This window comes from Hemiscyllium ocellatum, chromosome 6, assembly GCF_020745735.1.
Source record: "Hemiscyllium ocellatum isolate sHemOce1 chromosome 6, sHemOce1.pat.X.cur, whole genome shotgun sequence".
Taxonomy (NCBI): Eukaryota; Metazoa; Chordata; class Chondrichthyes; order Orectolobiformes; family Hemiscylliidae; genus Hemiscyllium; species Hemiscyllium ocellatum.
In genome coordinates, this window is record NC_083406.1 from 86,461,922 (window position 1) to 86,478,372 (window position 16,451).

Consider the following 16,451-nt stretch of genomic DNA (forward strand, 5'->3'; position numbering starts at 1 on the left):
TAATTAGGACTTCACCCAGGAAGCCATTTTCTAATCAAACAATGTTGAGCAAATTTAGGCGACTCTTTCTCAACTAATTTTGTCCCATAAAACTTGGGCCTGAGCCTTTTACTGCAATCAGTGATAACTGAATCATCTGCTTCTCATAAGCGACCAGAACAAAAATTGTACCCTTAATCTGTAAAGATTCCCCTATCAATCTCCATTAGAACTGGATGAACACTTAACCGGATGTTATTTTAATTGGTTCTGATTTGGATATTCGAAGCAATTTAACTGTTCCAAACGAGATGTTGCATTTTCCAGGGTGTACACTCTCCTGGATATCTGCCTAGGAGTTCTCTTACCCAATTTAGATCAAGTAGGACTCCTTTACTCTCTCCAGTCTGCATATCAGCACCACAATTACTTGCTGGCCCAGAACCTGAAGAAAATTGTAACCATTTGGCCGAGGATTGGCTTTGTTTTGGGCTTTTGCTGTGGGCTAACCTAGAGCCCCTGTGTTCGGGGTATGTCATGAGTGAGGCAGTGCAATTGCCGTTATTCAAGTGGTGTTCCCCAAGCTCAGTCGGACTGGCGACGGTATCCACTTTCCATGGGATACACTGCAATTCATATGCCTCACTTGCTCCCTTTTCCAATGATAAAACCAGTTGTAATATGTGTTTGAAGTCCAGTTGGAATTCAGCTGGTAGGTGCTTTTATGTAGTTACATCATTAATCCCACATACCAAATGGTCTTTCAGCATCTCATTAAGGGTTAAATCAAAGTCACATGCCTCTGCCAGTCATCTTAACCTCGTCAAAAATTCTGACATGGGATACCCCTGGTTCTTGAATTAGCGAGTAAAAATTACAATGCCTCAGAATCAGGCTTAGGGTTGTGATATTCCTTAACTAAATCTGTCAACTCTTGAAAGGTTGTAGTACCTGGTGCCTTAGGGAAAGTTAGGATCCTAACAACCGAAAGAGCTGTGGGTCAACAAGCTGTCTGGAGAATTACTTGTTGCTTTTCATCTTCCTCAATGTCATTTTTCTGAAAAAAACCCACCACTTTCATTCTACATACTGGGCCCAGTCTTCGTGGCAGGGTCAAACAAGTCAAGCCTTCCAAATAAGATCATAACGCCAGAAATCCTTATCCCAACTCAAAAGACAACTGTTGAGTGAATTTCTTCAGCAATGTGCTTTACTGTTGTTGCCACTGAAATAACTCCACAGAGGCCGGTATCTAATAAGTCTTTGACGCTGCTCCAACTCCCTCAGAGCCAGATCACAGATTGTCAGTAAGCCTGACATTCTTCATTTTATCTGTCAGCCAGGGCTCCCAATTTGACCATATCAACATCCCTGATCAGCGAATTCCTATTCTGAGGCTGACCTTGTTGCAATCACTACACACTATAATTTCTGCATTCAGAACGTGCCCACTTGCCTTACACTGGCCATCAGCACTTGTACAACCATTTTGGGACTTTTGAAATATGTGTGATCTGCATGAATGTCACTGGAGCAAATAACCAAGATGAATGAGGAACATAATTTGTTCATAACTCATCCCAATCCCAATCTCTGCGGGGATCTCAGCCTCACTAAGATTTTGAGTACTGCTTCCTTAAACTAGATGCCATGTTAAGATCCTGTACAATAGATCCTGTAGGACATACCTGCATAGCTTAAAGAATTCATCATGGAACTCTTAATCACAGGTCATTGCTTGAGCTCCATGATGGGTGATTAAATTTTCCAAAATATTTTTCTTGTTTTTGCCAAAAAGCGTCCTTCAACTGAATATTCAGTGCTATATTTTGTGAGTTGAAAATCTCAATTAATTGAGCTTTCTGATTATATGTTATTAACCAAATCATTAGAAGAAACGGTTGATGAACCATTGGTACATTGGATCCTCCTTCTCATTCGTAATATGGCATCATCACCCCATGTTATTCGATATTTTTGTGCTCAAGTCTGAGAGACGGATGAGAACAACGTAATCAGTCTCAAAACCAAAAATGCTGCCAATTGATACGTACCTAGCATCATAACTGTACGACAGGCTTGGTGGATCAGCTGCATTTTCTTGACTCTCAGTTTCATATGTTGGTAATGTTACAATGACTAAGATGAGAAAAATGATGGTACGCAGTCAATTTTGTGAATATTCCAAAAATAGGAAGGAAGGCAAGTGGTGAGGATGACAGAGTCTGCAGAGGGACATGAACAGTTTAGGCGAGTGGACATTGGAATGTAACGTAGAAAAATGTAGATATGCAGGAAAAATGGAGGAGCTGAATATCATTTACATAAAAAAAAGGTTGCAGGAAGTACAGAACAGAGATTCTGGAGTCCAGTGCATAAATCACAAAAGCCCAGCAAGTTCAGTGGGTATAAGAGAAATCCATGGAATGTTGGCCTTTATTTCAAAGGGAGTGAAATATGAAAGTCTGCATGTTTTACTAAAGCTATACAAGGCATTAGTTAGACTACTGCTGAAATACTGTGAACAGTTTTGGGCCCTTATCTAAAGAAAAATACTTGGTCAATTGGAGACAGTCCAGAGTTGGTTCACTAGGTTGATACTGGATATGGTAGGACTGTCTTATGAGGAGAAGTTGAGTATGTTGGGCCTGTACTACTTTAGAAGAATGAGAGAAAACCTTTTTGAAACATAAAATATTCTTAGGAGACTTGACTGGGTAGATGCAGAAAGAGGTCTACCTAGTGTGAGAATCTAGGACTAGAAGATATAACCTCCAAATAAAGGGTCACACATTTTAAGGCATGATGAGCAATTTCTTTGAGGGTACTGCATCTGTGGAATTCTTTAGTACAGAGTGCTGTTGAGGTTGGGTTGATAAGTGTATTCAAGACTGAGAGAGACAGACTTTTAAACAGTCTGGGAGTCCCAGAGTTGAGGGGAAAGCCTACGAAAGTGGTGTTGAGGGGTATCAGATCAGCCATGATAGCTGGGCAGACTTAGTGAGCTGAGTGGCCTACATTTGTATTTTATGCTCTTATGGTACAGAGCTGGAAGTAGTAACTCTCAGTAATGGAGAGTATATTGGTTTTAAAGCTGAGCTTGGTGAGCCTAATAGGCCATAAATTGCAAAACATCTGGTTGAACTTTAGACATTGGATGGAAAATGTTTGGAAGTATATGATAGGACAGCTCGAAAAAATTGCAGAATAAAAGTCACATGATTTCACAATAAGTGGAAGAGTAGCAGGAAAAAGAAATAGAAAATTTTCGAAGTATAATAGTGATAGGGTCCACTTTTTGGATTTTTGAATAAATGCATGATTGTGCATGCTGTAGGATCTGGTTGGAATGTACTAAGATAAAAGATAAAAAGTCTTGCCATTTACCAAAATTATCAACTAGTCTTACTCATAAAGTTACATATTAATGAGCTGATTTGTTTAGGTCAAAAGTCTTGTTTAAGGAATATGTTTTATAAATATTATACAAGCCACCTATAAATGTTGTATTAGCTGTTAATCATGAGGTCTTTAAATTAAGACCACTCCTAGATATGAAAGCACAACTTGTATACAACTGATTAATCTAGTCCTACAGTGAGCACTGTGTGAATATAAAAATAATTTAAATTTGTGTAATGCCTTATTATCACATTTGTCAGTGTTTCAAAGTGCTAATTGTTTGAAATGTAGTGATTTGTTGTTATGCAAGTCAGTATGGTGGCTATTCTAATTATGAATTTATTCCTGCTTATTTAAAATGATCAATTTATTTGTCAAACTGTTAATCAACAGATGTTTCCATTTTCCAGGCAGGCTTCTTTCAGCTATGACTAGGTATGATCAGTCGCAACAGTGAGAACAGGATTAGCAGGTCAGCATTTCTCTCCTTTCCATAATACTTTAATCTGACAGCCATTTGTACTTGAAAAGATATGTCTCTTACTTCATATGTTTGCTTTCAATGGTAAATCTCTCTTTAATGATATTAAAATAAGTGCCATTTAATTCTCAAAATGTATTGCTTATCAGATTCATCATGATATGCTGTAAAATTTAGCAGCTTTGTCTTTTAGGTATGTGATTTTGTCCAGCTAATGTGCAGCGATAAAGTTTATAATTAAATTAAATGGAATTAAGTTTGCTGCCTTGTCCTCTTGTTAAATATTGCATGTTGTTTTTAGCAGGTAACTCTGTATCCTACAAGGAAATATGCCATTAGTAAAGAGGAACATTGAACCCAGGCATCTTTGTCATGGTGCTTTACCTGACGGAATTAGCAATGAACTGGAATGTGTCACAAACAATACTCTAGCAGCCATCATTCGTCAACTCAGTAGTCTCAGTAAGTGTAGATATATCCTTTCAGAGTTTATTAAATTTTAAAATCTAAATGATGAAAATTATCTGGTATCTGCATGTTATCTCATAAGCATTCTTATGCAAATTTTCCTTCCTATTATGCTACTAACTTTTGCGTTTTCTTCAAACTTCTTAAGCACGTACACTGTCCCTAATCCTTGATTCTGTTAATGAACTGTTCATCAAAGCCTTAAATATACTTCATGACCCAGTGAAAAAAATACTCCTCGTCACTGTTTTAAATGATATCTTCTTATGCTGAGATTGTGCCTCTGGTCCTAAACTGTCCCTCATGTGAAAGCAGCCTCTGCCAAGCTCATTAGAATCTTCAATGTTTCAGCAAGGTGTCCTCTTGTTTTTCTACACTCCTGTGACTTCAAGCCCAATCTACTCCATCTCTCCATGTAAGAAAGTCCCTCCATACTTGGGAATCACTTTGTGAACTTTCTCTCGACTACCTCCAATACCAAAATCTTTGCTTCACTTAAGGGCCCAGAACTGCTCAGTGTTCCAGCTTTGGTCTGACCCACATCTCAGTTTTAGAAACACCCCCCTTTTTTTCCCCTACATTTCCTTTGAAATAAAGTCCAACATTGTATTTGCCTAGCACCGCCTTCCTAACCTGCAATTTTCTTCCTGACCTCTCCGCCCCCACCCCACTCCAGCCTATCACCCTCACCTTGACCTCCTTCCACCTATCACATCTCCATCGCCCCTCCCTCAAGTCCCTCCTCCCTATCTTTTATCTTAGCCTGCTGAACACATTTTCCTCATTCCTGATGAAGGGCTTTTGCCCGAAACGTCGAATTCCCTGTTCCTTGGATGCTGCCTGACCTGCTGTGCTTTAACCAACGACACATTTTCAGCTCTGATCTCCAGCATCTGCAGACCTCACTTTTTACTCTATTACCTGATAGACTGGTTCCCCTTTATCTACCCTGCTTGCAACTTCTTCAAGAACTGAAAAAAAAGGTTCAACCATGATTTCTTTTTTATCAAGTCATGCTGACTATGCTTGATAATATTGTGGTTCTAAATGCTCTGTTATTATGTCCTTTTAGCAGACTTTAACATTTTCCCAAAGATTGATTTTCAAACTAATTGGCCTGTAGTTGTCTCTTTTTGTCTCTCTCCCTATTTGAATAAAGCCATTACATTGGCAATTTTCCAACCCTCTGGGACTTTTCCGGAAGATAAGGATTCTTTGAAGATTATTATTAATGCATCTACTATATCAGTAGCAAATTTGTAGAAAATCCTAAGACTCAAATCACCAAGTCCAAGGGACCTATTGGCCTTTAACCCCATTACATAAGAACATAAGAAGTACGAGCGAGAATAGACAATTCAGCTATTGAGCCTACTCCACATTTAATATGATCATAGCTGATATCATCTTGGACTTATTTTGACTTTTCTGCCCTACTCTTCATAACCCTTCAACCCATTACTAAATAAATTTGTTCAGTATCCACCATGGTCTGGGGTAACGCATTCTACGGATTCATAACCCTTTGACAGAATTTGTCCTTATCTTTGTTTTAAATATGCTACTTTTTATCCTAAAACTACAACTCTCAGTTTAGATTGCCTCACATTATGTCTACTTTATCAATTACCTTTAGCATCTAGTATACCTCATTTAGATCTCCTCTCAGATTTCTAAATTTCAGAGAGTATAGGCCTAAACTGCTCAATTTTTCTTCATAAGACAAACCTGTTATCTCTGGAATCAATCTAGTGAATCTCCTCTGAATTGCCATCAATGTAACTACATCCCTCCTCAAGTAAGAGGGCCAAAATTGTACTAAGTACTCCAGGTGTGGTCTCACTTTTGCATTATACAGTTGCAGCAACAGTTCCTTACATTTATACTCTATTCCTCGAACAATAAATGCCAAAATTCTATTTGCCTTCCTTATTGCAGCTGAAACTGATTTTCTGCACTTCATGCCCAAGGACACCCAGATCTCTCTGCAGCCAAATACTCTGACGCTTCCCTCTATTTAGATAATCAGTTGTCTTTCTATTCCTTCATCAAAAATGGATAATCTCAAATTTAGCCGCATTAAATTTCAGTTGCTAACTTTTGGCCCATTCACCTAACTTATCCATGTCCAATATATTAAATAGTTGGGGCTTTCTCTCCACAGATGTTGCCAGATTTGTTGAGTTTTCCCAGAAACTTTTTTTTTGTCTGATTTTCAGCATCTGCATTTCTTTGACATTTTGTGAATCTTGGAGTTCTTTACCACAGTAGGCTGTTGAGGCTGGGACATTAAGTACATTCAAAGCTGAGATAGACAGGTTTTTAATCTGTAAGGGAATCAAAGTTATTGGGAAAAAGTCAGGAAAATGTATGTGTTATGGTCCTATAAAAAGATGTAACATTTTATTCACTGATCCTTACAACAGCAGTAGTGTATATATGAATGATGTTGACAATAGATCAGTGATCCTTCATTGTTTCAGCCTTCACAAATGAAACCAGTATACCCTGTGGAGGAATAGGATATCACTGTCAGTAACTTAGAGATTTCTATGTTTAACTGAACATATGCAGACATCAAAAGTTGTCAGTTCATATACAGGAACAGTAATAGTGGGTGCTGACAGCTTTGTCATTATTAATCCTGCAAAGTCCAGGCCACTTTGCGAAAGCTATATATTTAAAACATTGTTTACAGTCCTGTTGTCAAAACTCTGACGTGAACTCTCGCAACTGTTTTTGTAAGATTTTATTTTGTAAATGATGCATGATCAGAGTATCTTGGTACATGATGTACAGCATATGTTTTGTATTACTAACGTGTTTTATAACTGAAGCAGTTTGGTGGATATGACAGTTTTGTCAAAATAGGTTATTTAACTTTGTTCAAATTAAAGCTGTTGTGGTATACTGTGTGTTGTACTTTGGTCTGGTACTTGTTGAAAACCTTCCATCACCACCTCTCCCATTCTGTATTGTTTACCTCCTGCATAAAAGAGGGTACATGTGCTGATGTACATGTGCTTTTTTGCAAATCCTGGAAGAGAAGAGGCTATGTGTGACCACATGTGACTAATTTAATCATGTTGACTTTTGGACATAAAGTAATGCAATATATAAAATTACTGAGGAAGTCATAGTATGACCTGTTGCTTCTGAATTAATTTTGATTGTTTTTTAAATACTCTTGAACATCTCGTTACACAATTTGTAAAATGATTGGCAACATTTTCTCAACTACACATAATATGCTATGTACCTTAATTTCTAATCTAATATTGTTCCTATTCTTGAAAATGTCAATGTATTGCAATTCTCCTGTAATTATTAAACATCTTTGAATTTCTTTGGGAATTTTAGCAATAGCCATCTAGTTTAGGTGCTCTGTATACATTTAATATTACCTTGAGAGAAGAATATAAGTTGGAAGTTAACATGATTTTATAGTACAGGACAAATTCAGGGAACGGCACTGGTACAGTTCTCAGTGTATTAGGGAAAAAAAAAGCCACAGCAGTAAGGAGTACTCCATATATCATGCAGAAAAAAGGCCTAGATAGGACCTTTGTGTTAAATCACTGTTACAGAATTTCAAAATCACTGAATTTGGCCCAATATGCATGGACTGGCTCTTCAAATGTGTGTCATTATCTAGTGCCAATTTCCCCAAATGCTTGCATTATTGCTTATTTGTTATTTCTGTCCAAATAATCATCCAGTGTCCTCTTGAATGTCCAACTGAACCTGCCTTCACCACACTTGTAAGCAGTGTGTTTTATACCCTAACTACTTGCGGACTGAAAAAGTTTTTTTCACATATCCTTACTTCTTTTGCACATCACTTTACATTTGTGCCCTCTTGTCCTTGAATTTTTTTTTAGAATGGGAACAGCTTCTCCCTATCTACTCTACCCAGCCTATTCATGATTTTGAAAGCCTTTATCAAAACTCGTCTCAGCCTTCATCTCTCTAAGGAGGTCAATATCAACTTTTACAATCCTGGAACCATTTTTGTAAATCACTTCTGCTCTCTCTCTCCAATGCATTCTCATCTGTTCTACAATGTGGCACCCGCAACTGTACACAGTATTGCAGCTGATGTCTAACAAGTGTATTACACATGTTCAACATCACCTTCTTGCTCTTGTGTTGCATGCCTCTGTTAATAAAACTGTTAGAGGATACTAATAAGTTAGCTGGTGAAGTAGAAAACCAGAAGTCGATCTTTTTACTCAATATTAAATTTATTTACAGAATACATCATTATACATGTCTATCTCCTTCTTCACTAACCCTTGACAACATAGAAGTCTCTCTTTACAGGTGATCAGGAATTATTTTCCTCATCAAACTGTTCAAAGATGTCATTATGCACTTCTGCAGCAGGTGGGACTTGAACCTAGGCTTACTGGCTCACAGGTAGGAACACTATCGCTGCACCACAAGCTCCTGTGTTTAAGACATTTTCTCATCATCCTGTTGTGAAGAGGTGGGGGAGAGACTAGGGAGAGCAGGAAGGGACTATATGTTCTTAAGACTCAAGTCTTCCATCGAGTTATTTTCCTCTTCAAACTGTTCAGAGATGATATAACACATGTCTGGAGCAGGTGAGGGTTGAATCCAGGCCTCTCTGGTCTAGGGACACTCCAAGAGAACGAACGCACACACGCACTCATACAGAGTGAGAGTGTGTAATTAGAGAAAGATGACTGGAGATGGTTTAATTTGATGGTCGCTGTGCCTCAATCAAGGGGAAAGGTTGAGAAGGCAAATCTCTTCCTAACTTCAGCTGGTATAGGAATTTAACCCATACTGATGGCATCACTCTGCATTGCAAACCAGGCATCTAACCAACTGAACTAACCCAGCACCTATAAATAAAATCAAATCAAATGGACTTAAACTCAGATTTCTTAAAATTTAGTTTGACATTCACCATTGTAGCTATCGCTGAGCAGGTAGAGTATAAAATGTTACAACGCACTTCAGGAGCAGGTGGGATGTGACCCATGGCTCCTGTCTCAGACATTGGAACAGTACCACTATGTCACAAGACCTGCAACTGAATTAATATCCTCCACCTGTTTATCTTTAACTTCAAGAATTCAATTAACATAAAATTAACACCACGTGGTGTCCATTGTAACATGCCTTATTTAGAGAAAATGAATAGAGTTAAAGGAGAAATTACCCAGTGTGAGTTCAACCAGACTGGTCGGGCTTATCTCCAAAGAAGAAGTGGTGAGCCCTCAGTCACTGGGGTATAGATGAGGGAAACAAAGAAGTGTTAAGTAAGTAAGAGGTCAGTGAACAAGGAGGAAATCAGTTTAGTGAACAGCAACAGACTTGAAATGTTAGGTCTGTTAATGTAGTCTTCATGGAACTTGGAGAGGATGCTTGTGGTTGGAGCAGTATGAAGTAATTTAGCATTGAGGGAAGATCTCCAGAACAGTTGGAATCATCAACAGAGTTTGAGATATTGACTTGATGTTTGATGGTGAGATTAAGCTCTAATGACGCTTGGAGGAAGTCTCAATGAAAATAATTTGATTGAGAATAATAATAATAATGAAAATAATAATGAAGATTCTTAATCCTCATTAAGCAAGATGTAGGATGAGTAGGGTGTGAATAAAGACTTGGCTGCATTATTTTACGCGTTAACGCTTGTATTGAGTTGAGTTCATGGAAATGTTTAAAAGATTCTCCGAAGAGTTGTGTTCTCAAGGTATTGAAGGGCCCTATTAGGCTTTTGAAAGATGAAAATAGAGTGGGAGCATGTAGTTTTAATGTTGACAATTAGCAGTCTTGGTGATAGAACCGACATTAAGAGGAAACTACATTTGAAATTTGACAATATGCTACTAAGTTTTGAATTTTTTACCAGCCAGGGTTTAATGTGTCAAGGCCAAAGACATGTCAGTGTTGGTGTTAGCTAGGAGACTGGCATTGGTAACTTGCTTTCAAATTAAAGTCATAATTTTGGATAGGCTCTCAGAAAATGAAACAAAGGCAGAAATGGAAAGCTAAATGTCGTAAGGATATACATGTATGCTGATAACCATTAGTAGGATGGTAACGTTATGAGGAAGGGTCTATTCTGAGGAACGGTCACTCGACCCGAAATGCTAACACTGATTTCTAAGCAGAGATGCTGCTAGACCTGAGCTTTTCCAGCAATTTCTGTTTTTGTTTATGATCAAGCTTGTTGGTTGATATTTTATAAACTTTTAGTGATTGCTTATTTTCTCTTAAAATAAGAAATGAGAGTGTCTTTAAATGGAACATTACTTCTTGTTTTTAAAATATAGTAGTTTCATGATTTAATCTACCTGAAGGGAACAGAAACTGCATTAGGATATTGTTGGAAACCTGTACAGAAACAGACATTTAGTTTGTCAAACAAGAATAACATCTGCATTGAAGCAGTTCTATCAAGAGTGTTGGTGGTTATTAAGGAAAACGGTGGTTGAGGAGATTTTGAGTTGCTGGTAAGTGTTTGCTTAAACCATCCCAATCATGATGGTGTGAGAATTGCACCATGAAAAGTACATTCTCTTTCACCCCTCAATGGTTTTGAAGTCAGCTAACGTTGTATTGGAGTTACCTCCATTTTATTAAAGGATCGTTTTAGATCTCTAAGATTCACCCTGCCAATACAATTTTCAGTCTGGTCCTTGTCAGGAATGAATATTATTTTTCTGGCTAAACTTGAGTTTCATTAAGTTTTTTTTTGCAGGCCATATCCCCACAAGGCCTGATGGTTTTTTTTTCCACCATATGTCTCCAACTTACCTCATTAATTACCTACCATGTCCAGTTGACGTTTCCTTCATCTGATTTCTCACCCTATCTGACTACCCTGGAACAACTGACCACTCAACAGATTTCTTAGAATTCACTAGCATCCCTTGAACCTGCACCATCTTTAAAGACCCATTGTGCACCTGGATATGCATTGTGCAGAATTGTCCTGCGCAGTTGTTAACGTTTTCCCCAGAAATATGAAATTGGCGCACCACTTTTCAGGCAGCATCCTGGAATCCTGCTGGAGGGATAGTACTGAACTGGGATTCCTATCCCCCCCCCCCCCAAAAAAAAGACCAGCAGCAGAGGCCATGGCAAGACCATGCCAACCAGATCTGAGGTTGTCAACAGGGTGAAAGCAGTCTTAGTCTGCTAGAAATACAGAGAAATACTCAGCACTGAATCAGTCTTCATAGCAGAAGACTTTATAGCATTCTGAAACGATTTAATATTTAAGGGGTAAAAGGAGAAGGGAAAATAAATACAGTAACGGTCACTAAGGAATGAGTGCTTGGGAAATTAATGGGGCTAAAGACTGTTCTGTCCCGTTGACCTGATAGGATGCATCCTAAAACATTAAAGGAAGTAGCTGCAGATAAAGTGGACGTGCTGGTCCTAATGTTTCAGGAATCCTTGGATTTGGAAAAGGTCCTAGAGGATTGGAAAATAACAAATAAGCAATAATGCAAGCATATGGGGAAATTGGAAAATTTCCAGTGTAACACTTACATTTAAAAAGAGAAGGAGATCAAAGCCGGTAACTACAAGCTCGTTTGCTTGACATCTGTTTATTATAAAGTTAGACTTTATAATAAAGGATGCAGTGGTAAGGCATTTAGAACTGCACAGTACAAACAAGCACAGTCAGAATGGCTTCATGAAGGGGAAATTATGCCTGCCAAATCTATCAGGAGGAAGTAAGCAGAATAGATATATTTGGACTTTCAAAGTATTTGATACGTTAACCACATATTAGACCAGCTGATAAGAGCTCATGGTGTTGGAGGTAGTCTATTAGCATGGATAGAGGATTGACTAATAGAAAATGGGGAATAGGGAAAAGAGGGATCTTCATGATGTAACCTATAACTAGTAGCATGCCACAGGGATCAGTGTTAGGGCACAATTATTTACAATATATAATAATGGGTGGTCACTAGGATTTTAAACTAGTGAGTTGGGGGGAAGGGAACGGGAAAATGACAGGAAGTATAGTGGTAAATAAAGAGGAAAGCAGCAGGTTTGCATGTGTGCAGGAGGGTTTAACTATATGGCAGACTATGAAAGAAGTAAAAAGGAAGGATAACTCAGAAGATATTATTGTTGGAAGGTGGTGCGCGTATGGAATGAGCAGCCAGAGGAAGTGGTGGAGACTGGTATGAAAACATTTAAAATGTATTTAGATGGGTATATGAACAAGATGGGTTCCGAGGGATATGGGCGAAATGCTGGGAAATGGCACTAGATTAGGTTAGGATACCTGGTCGGCATAGACGAGTTAGACCAACAGGTCTGTTTCCATGTTGTACGTCTCTGTGACTCTATGCTGGAATTCATAAAGTGGGTACAAAAATTAGCTTAAGGAAGGGCATTTTATCTGATTGTCCATAGCATTTATAACCAGGAAGATGAGTTAATGGCATAAATCACTGCAAATGATGGCTCAGTGGTTAGCACTGCTGCCTCACAGCACCAGGGTCCCAGGTTCAATTCCAGCCTCTGGTGACTGTCTGTGTTTGTGTGGTGTTTGCACATTCTCCCCGTGTCTGCGTAGGTTTCCTCCGGGTGCTCCAGTTTCCTCCCACAGTCCAAAGATGTGCAGGTCAGGTGAATTGACAATGCTAAATTGCCCATAGTGTCAGGTGCATTAGTCAGGGGGAAATGGGTCTGGGTGGGTTACCCTTTGGAGGGTTGGTGTGGACTGGTTGGGCCGAAGGGCCTGTTCCCACACTGTAGGGAATCTAATTTTTTAAAAAACGTAGTAGCCATTATGGAGACATGGTTGCAGGATGGTCATGACTGAGAGTTAAACATCCAGGAGTATCAGAGTATTTGGAAGGACAGACAAGAGAGGTAAGGGAGGTGGTGTAGCTCAGATATTTAAGGATGACATCAGGGCAGTGGTCAGAAATTATGTAGGTTCTACGGAGAATAAAGTTGAATCCATTTCTGTGGAAATTAGAAATTCTAAGAAGAAAAAGTCACGGATAGGTGTAGTCTATTGGCCACTAAATAATAATCCCATTGAGGCAGGCAATAAACAAAGAAATAACTAATGCCTGTGAAATACGGCAGTTATCACTGGGGTTTTAATCTACGTGTCGGTTGGTCGAACCAGGTTGGTCAGGGTAGTCTTGAGGAGGAGTTCATTGAATGTATCTGTGATAGTTTTCTTGAATAGTATGTAATAGAACCGACGAGAGAGCAAGCTATCCTAGATCTGGTCCTATGTAATAAGACAGGAATAACTAATGATGTCATAATTAGGGATTCTCTTGGAAGGAGTGATCACAGTATAGTTGAATTTACAGTACAGATGGAAAGTGCAAAGATAAAGTCCAATACCAGGGTCCTATGCTTAAACAAGGCAGACTACAATAGGATGAGGGTGAAAGTAGACTGGAAGCAAAGATTTTATGGTGGGGGACAGTAAAAGAACAATGGAGGATTTTTAAAGCAATTTTTCAAAGTGCTGAGCAAAAGTGTACACCAGTGGAAAGGAAGGACTGTAGGAAAAGAGTCATCTGCCATGGGTGCCTAAGGAAATAGGGAGGCTAACATATTGAAAGAGAAGGAGAAAGTGAGGACTGCAGATGCTGGAGATCAGAGCTGAAAAATGTGTTGCTGGAAAAGTATGAAAGAGAAGGCCAAGATCAGCAGGAAACTAGAAGATTGGGAAAGCTTTGAAGGTCAACTGAAAGCCACAAAAAGAGTTGTAAAGAAAAGTAAGAGATTATGAGAAAAAAACTAGCTCAGAATATAAAGACCGATAGCGAACGTTCCTATTAATATGTAAAACTGAGTGGCTAAAATAAACATTGGTCCTTTAGAGGATGAGAAGGTGTATTTAGTAATAAGATATGAGGAAATGACTGAGATATTTTGTCTGTCTTCACAGTTGAGGACATGAATAACAACATGCCAGTAATTAGCAAAGAGACAAAGGTAGGTTAGGACCTGGAAACAATCATTATCACGAAAGAGGTAGTGCTGGGCAATCCAATGGAGCTAATGGTAAACAAATTTCCTCGCCCTGATAGAATACATTCCAGGGTGCTATAAGAATTGGCGGAAGAAGTAGCAAATGCAGCTGTGGTAATTTTCCAAAATTCACTGAACTATGGGGTAGTTTCAGCAGACTGGAAAACAACAAATGTGACACCACTGCCTAAAAAAGGGAGATAGACAAAAGGTGGAGAATTATCAACCAATTAGCTTAATTTCTGTAGTGAGGTAAATGCTTGAGAATATTAACAAGGAAGAAATAGCAAGGCAGTGAGATAGAAATTGTTCCATTGGGCAGATACAGCAAGGATTCATGAAGGGCAAGTCGTGCTGAACTAGTCTTTTGGAATTCTGTGAAGATATCACAAACATGCTGGACAACGAGGACCCAGCAGATGTGGCGTGTTTAGATTTCCAGAAGGCATTTGACAAGGTGCCGTGAAAAAGACTGCTGCATAAGATAAAGATGCAAGGTACTATGGGCAATGCATTGCATGGATAGAGGATTGGTTAACCAACAGGAAGCAAAGAGTTGGGATAAATGAGTGCTATTCTAGTTGGCAATCAGTGATTAGTCGTGTGCCTCCGGGATCAATGTTGGGACCTCAATAATTCACAATTGACATAGATGATTTGGAGTTGGGGACCACGTGAAGTGTGTCAAAGTTTGCAGATGACAGTAAGATGAGTGGTAGAGCAAAGTGTGCAAAGGATTGTGAAACTTTGCAAAGGCACATGGTTTAAGTGAGTGGGCAAAGGTCTGGCAGATGGAGTACAATTAATAAATGTGAACACATTCATTTCAGTAGGAATAACAGTTTAAAAGGACTACTACTCAAATTGTAAGAAATTGCAGCATGCTGCTGTGCAGAGGGACCTGGGTGTCCTTGTGTATGAATCACAGAATGTTGGTCTGCAGGTAATCAAAAAGGCAAATGAAATTTTGTCCTCCATTGCTAAAAGGATTGAGTTTAAAAGCAGAGAGGTTATGTTGCAGCTGTATAGGGTGCTGGTGAGATCACACCTGGGGTACTGTGTGCAGTTTTGGGCTCCTTACTTGAGAAATTATGTACTGGCCCTAGAAGGGGTGCAGAGGAGGTTCACTAGGTTGATTCCGGAGTTGAGGGGGTTGGTTTATGAGGAGAGACTGAGTAGACTGGGATTATGTTAATTGGAATTCAGATGAATGCAGGGGGGATCTTATAGAAGCATATAAAATTATGAAGGAAATAGATAAGAGAGAATGTTTTCACTGGTGGGTGAAACTAGGACAAGAGGGCATAGCCTCAAAATTAGGGGGAGCAGATTTAGGACTGAATTGAGAAATAATTTCTTCACCCAGAGGATTGTAAATCTGTGGAATTCTCTGCCCAGTGAATTGGTTGAAGCTTCTTCAATAAATGTTCTTAAAGCGAAGATAGACAATTTTCTGAACAGTAAAGGAATTAAGGGTTTTGGCGAATGGGCGGATAAGTGGAGCTGAGGCCACGAAAAAGTCAGCCATGATCTCATTGAATGGTGGAGCAAGCTTGAAGGGCCAAATAGCCTACTCCTCCTAATTCTTATGTAAAGACTTGGATGAGCAAGGTGAATATACTTCAATATTTTTGTGGAAATATGTAGCAAGGCAAGTAGTGAGGATAACACGCACAGTCTCCAGACAGATATAGGAAGTTTAAGTGAGAGGACAAAAACTTAAGTGAAATATAATGTAGGGAAATGTGTGTCTGTGGACTTTGACTAGAAGAATAGAGTAGCTGAACATTATTTGAATGAAAGACCATTGTAGAAAGCACACAACTGAGAGATTTGGCTGTCTAGTGCATAAATTGTGTAAACCGAGCATGTTCAGTTGGCATTAGGGAAAGCAATGGAATATCGCCCCCTTTTTTCAAATTGAATGAGGTATTGAAGTATGGATGTTTTGCTAAAACCGAACAAGGCACTGGTCAGATCACAGCTGGGCCACTGTGTATAATTTTGAATTCTTTATCTAAGGAAAGATATACTGTCATTGGATGTAGTCCAGAAAAGGTTCATTAGGCTGATACCAGGAATAGAGGGACTGTCTTATGAGGGTAGGTAGTGT

General features: G+C 38.9%; 1 protein-coding gene across 2 annotated transcripts in view; it reads left to right on the plus strand.

The window, feature by feature from the left end:
- The window catches only part of wasf3b (WASP family member 3b), a 114,469-nt gene that overhangs the window by 24,305 nt on the left and 73,713 nt on the right, over positions 1-16,451 (plus strand). Inside the window, exons 2-3 of one of the 2 annotated variants that reach the window (XM_060826751.1) lie at positions 3,792-3,853; positions 4,164-4,324. In XM_060826751.1, the coding sequence (XP_060682734.1) occupies positions 4,192-4,324 (133 nt within the window). In that variant the 5' untranslated portion in view covers positions 3,792-3,853; positions 4,164-4,191. The remainder of the gene's footprint in view (positions 1-3,791; positions 3,854-4,163; positions 4,325-16,451) is intronic. The other variant, XM_060826752.1, reaches the window with a different exon arrangement.